This window comes from Sinocyclocheilus rhinocerous, unplaced genomic scaffold, assembly GCF_001515625.1.
Source record: "Sinocyclocheilus rhinocerous isolate Xijiao unplaced genomic scaffold, SAMN03320098_v1.1 scaffold161, whole genome shotgun sequence".
Taxonomy (NCBI): domain Eukaryota; kingdom Metazoa; phylum Chordata; class Actinopteri; order Cypriniformes; family Cyprinidae; genus Sinocyclocheilus; species Sinocyclocheilus rhinocerous.
In genome coordinates, this window is record NW_015627226.1 from 1,467,448 (window position 1) to 1,472,348 (window position 4,901).

General features: G+C 38.8%; 1 protein-coding gene across 1 annotated transcript in view; it reads left to right on the plus strand.

Moving 5' to 3' along the window:
• LOC107722302 (deleted in autism protein 1 homolog) overlaps window positions 1-4,901 on the plus strand; it is a 35,623-nt gene that overhangs the window by 5,285 nt on the left and 25,437 nt on the right. Inside the window, exon 2 of the mRNA XM_016530601.1 lies at window positions 2,600-3,467. Within this exon, the coding sequence (XP_016386087.1) occupies window positions 2,814-3,467 (654 nt within the window). The 5' untranslated portion in view covers window positions 2,600-2,813. The remainder of the gene's footprint in view (window positions 1-2,599; window positions 3,468-4,901) is intronic.

Consider the following 4,901-nt stretch of genomic DNA (forward strand, 5'->3'; position numbering starts at 1 on the left):
AAATTTAGAAATAATTTTCCTTCATTTAAGTAGTGTGAGAGCGCAACGATGCTCTAAATGTGTTGTCATAGCAACGTGATACTTCCTGTTTCCTTTTCCGCCTGTCCTATGAAGGCTGTCTCGTTTAATTCTAGGTTGAGGACACTTCGTATATGCATCCTACAGAGGATTCGACCTCCGGAGGGCGCAGCCTTCTAAATGAGACACAGCTTCTGTTGCTTTTTATTCTTGGTGCAGTTCGCTTTCACACGGCCAAGTTTGTAAACGGACCAACTTTGTTAATACAAGTCGCGCGCGAGCAAACTGTTGTCTCATTGGTCAAAGTTCCACGGTTTATTTTCCGGGACACAACAAAGCTAATGCTTTTCACGGAGCTTACGTAATTACCCATTATACATTGCGATTAGGTTTGGGTATCGAAAACCGGTTCCATTTTAGAACCGGTTCCAAATGTCCAAGAACCGGGTATTCGATAAGACGCATACGTCAGTATATCATCATAAACACAGCCCTTTTTGTCTTACGCGAACGTAAACAGATGAGAAAGAAAACACACGTACAGTATTTTTAGATCTGCGTGCGTTCCGTGTTAAAGAGACAGCAGCCTAATAAACGCGCTGCCTGTCATTAACGAGAGCAGCCGGCATAACTCAGTTATGTATCTAACATGCTGCTTACTTCATAAATGCATCTCTTGTGTAATTTTGTCTTTGTCTAAGCCGTCTGCTGAAGTTAATGGCTTTGAAACATCCATCACTGGATTTGAAGCATGAATAAGTCACATTAAACACTGTTATAGAGTGAGCATTGACATTTAAATATTTTAACAACTCCCACTTCCTGTTGCCGTCCTCACTAGGCTGAGGTTTGGCTATATTATGTTACCACATACAAACTGACACAATACTAACATGAAGATTGATTGTTCATCTATTTTCCCCATTATTTTTTTATTTTTTTATTTTTTATTTTGGTACAATCTGCTCTCTTAAAGGGATAGTTCACTGAAAAATGGAAATTGTCGCTGCAAACAGAGAGCTGTACATCTCATTTATGTTCGCCTTCAGCGTTCTTTAGAGCATTTGCAGTACATTCGTAAGACAGACGTAAGTGTTGTTATGTACCGAAGCTTTGTAAACAAAACGAACAGTTCAAAAAACGTAAATATATAAAAGTGCAGAGAGCAATGTTGTGCATTTTCCGCCTTCTCCTGCACCGTCGTTACTAAGCAACGGGGTAAACAGCTGCTGGCTTGATGATGCAAACGAACCGCGGTTCGGACCCAAATAAAATAATTGTGTAGTACGGCGTTGCACCTTTACAGTCTATGCGTTGCACAAAGAGGACAAAAACGTTCATCCTTGACTCGTTATCGTCATTTGTGTTAAAATTTGCAAAGCGTACCAAATTGAACAAAATTATATAAATGCTAAATTTGAATTCATGAATATATAACGGTATCCACGATATAGCAAAATCCATATCATGGAACAACATAATACCGGTACTCACTTTCATACCAGTATAGCGCCCACCCCTACTGTAGGATTTTACATTATTACCATAGTTGAAATATTTTCTCATTGTTGAAAATATTTTAAAAGATCACACAGGTGTGATTTGCTGGTTCCTTTTATGCATTAATTTAACTGAATTTATTAAAAAAGATCAGTGATGCTAAATGCACTCACTTGTATACTAAGCAGTGATTTTATTGGTTATGCTGTATCTTTTATGAGGTTAAAGATGATGAACAAAACCATGCCTAAATTTGAAGCCTTATCCCACATTCATCTGGAAAGATTCTTCTCTTTGAGCAACAGTCTCTGCTTTACATCAATGAAATTTTTCAGCCTCTTATCAACTCTTATTAATTATATATTTTTGTATTATTAATGTTTGTGTGAACTATTCTAATTGGCTAACCAATTTGAATATATTCTAACATGCTGCTTACTTCATAAATGCATCTCTTGTGTAATTCTGTCTTTGTCTAAGCCGTCTGCTGAAGTTAAATGCTTTGAAACATTCATCACTGGATTTGAAGCATTAAGTCACATTAAACACTGTTATAGAGTGAGCATTGACATTTAAATATTTTAACAACTCCCACTTCCTGTTGCCGTCCTCACTAGGCTGAGGTTTGGCTATATTATGTTACCATATACAAACTGACACAATACTAACATGAAGATTGATTGTTCATCTATTTTCCCCATTATTTATTTATTTATTTATTTTTTATTTTGGTACAATCTGTTCTCTTAAAGGGATAGTTCACTGAACAATGGAAATTGTCTACATTTACTCGCCATCATGATGTTCAAACCTGTTTTTTTTGTTTTGTTTTTTTTTGGTTTGGTTGGTTTGTGTTCTTCAAAATATCTTCTTTTGTGTTCCAAGGAAGAATGAACATTATAAAGGTTTGGAAAACATGAGGGTGAGTAAATGATGACATTAATTAAATTTTGGGGTGAACTATCCATGCAGATACCTCTGAAATGCCAACTGTGTGAAAGAAGCTTATTGATAATGTCATTATTACACTTGCAAATTCATTGTATGGTTTTATTAATCTGATTTCCTTTATCTGTTTCAGGTAGAGGGATTCCTGATGTGGCAGCTTAATGCCAACTCGACGTAAAGCCAGAAAGCCCTTCTGTAAAACACAAGAAGCAACACTGCTGCCACTATGGAGAACTCTAACTAATGTGAACTTGATGGGGATGATGATATTACACATTGCAATGATGGAACAGCCGCATTGACAAAGATCAACTGCACTCACTCTCAGTGCGCTGCTGCCAGTCAGCATGCTGCGGATACTGTCACTCAAATTTGGCCGCGTCTACCGGTGCGGCAAGTTCCTCTTCATCGTAGCTCTTTTTGTTATCCTGCTGATGAACACTCACAACCTTTTAGCCTCTTTCCAGAGGAACGAGCTCACCGACCGGCGATTCATCGGCCTCAACAAGTGTCCGGCCTGCTTCGGCACTAGCTGGTGCCGCAAGTTCATGAACAGCCAGGTGACCTTCGAGATGTGGGGTCGCCTGCGCTTCCTAGACTTTTTCAATGTAAAGAATGTTTATTTTGCTCAATATGGAGAACCCAGGGAAGGAACGCGCAGGGTCGTGCTCAAACGCCTGGGCTCCAACCAAGAGCTCGCAGAGATCGATCAGAAGATCTGCAAACGGGCCACTGGAAGACCTCGCTGTGATCTCATTCAGGGTATGTACAAAACGGAGTTCGCCCGACTTAACGGGGACGTAAGGCTGCTGACCCCAGAGGTGGTGGAGGGCTGGTCGGATCTGGTGCACTGCCCCTCACAGAGGCTTCTTGACCGTGTGGTCAGGAGGTACGCGGAGACCAAGGACTCTGGCAGCTTCCTGCTGAAGAACCTTAAGGACACGGAACGAATGCAGCTGCTGATGACGTTGGCGTTCAACCCTGAGCCACTTGTGCTGCAGGTATCCACACACTAGCCGATAAAATATCTTCTTTAAATGCATTTTCAAGTTGCTGAACCTTTCTTTTGATGCTGAAGCACTGGGTCTGATGCCCGCTTGGAAGTTAAAGGGATTAACGGTGCATCTTTGCATATTTTAAAGTTCTGCACAAGGCTGTGTAAATAATAGATACTTTGTGTCTGTTGGTGGTCACTTAGAGATGTCTCTGCTTTGGGCAACAGCGTGCTTGTCCTGAAGAATTCCTTCAGACATAAATCATGGGCATTTGTTATTCCATATGCAAAGTTTAAAAACACAGAGGTGGCATATTGTTCCGAAAGTTGTTTTGTCCAAAACATGTTTTTAGTATGATAAACATTTTCCACTTAAGGGCGTGTAATATTGATGAAAAAATATATCTTTATATGTTCTGGGATTTCGTCAATAGTGATAGTTAGATGAAGTCTTGAGTGTTTTTGTACTGGTACCTTGGCTGGTTTAGACCTGTGGTGGACAGCTGGCTTTTGAATATTTTCATATTCTTCAAATTCTCTGTGGTGGTTAGTTCACAGCAGTGACAGAAATTAACTTTTCCAATCAAGAACTTATATTTACGGTGGACCAGTAGTGCACAACACAACAAAATTTAAATGACATAACAAAATTGGCACAACACAACAGAAACAAGCAGAGGGATTTAATGCATGGTCTAATGAAATACAAATTTTGATATCTAATATATTTTTATGAACCCTTGGAAGTTTCTGTGGGGCAGTACATTAAATATCAGGCCATTTCACTGTGCCCTTCTATAATGGAGTGTCTGTTTACACTGTGCAAATAGACTGCCTTGTTGACATATAGGTTACTTACACTAATGCCTGGTTGGGCCACACAAAATTAAAATTGACACCCGCCATGTAACAGCTGTAGTGGCGTAGGGAGTAAGGCATATAGAAGTACCTTTTGATGCAATCGATCCGAGTTCAAATCTGCCTTTTGCCGAACTCACTCTTCTCAATTTTCCTATCGCATATCAGATCAGAAACGCATTTACTTTCAATTAAGAAAATATTTGAAAAGTGGAAATAATGTGCATGACGAGTGTTTGATAATGAAGTATATCGGGGCTATGGGTAGGTGTAACGTTAGCTTTATTGTCCCAATAAGGTGGCATCCATTTAATAATTTTAATACACTCTAAAAAATGCTGCATTAAAAATAAAAATGTCTGGGTTATTTGGCAACCCAGTGCTGGGTAAATATTGAACAAAATGCATGCTGGGTTATTTTGACCCAGCTTGTTGAGATTTATACATTAACCCATTTGTTGTTTTGTTGTTTTACATAGTTTTTTGACAGTGCTGTGTCAGTTAACCTATTGAAGATTTTTTTTTTTCTTCATTTTAAATAATAAAAATGCACTCTAAAATCTGTAAATATATATATATATAT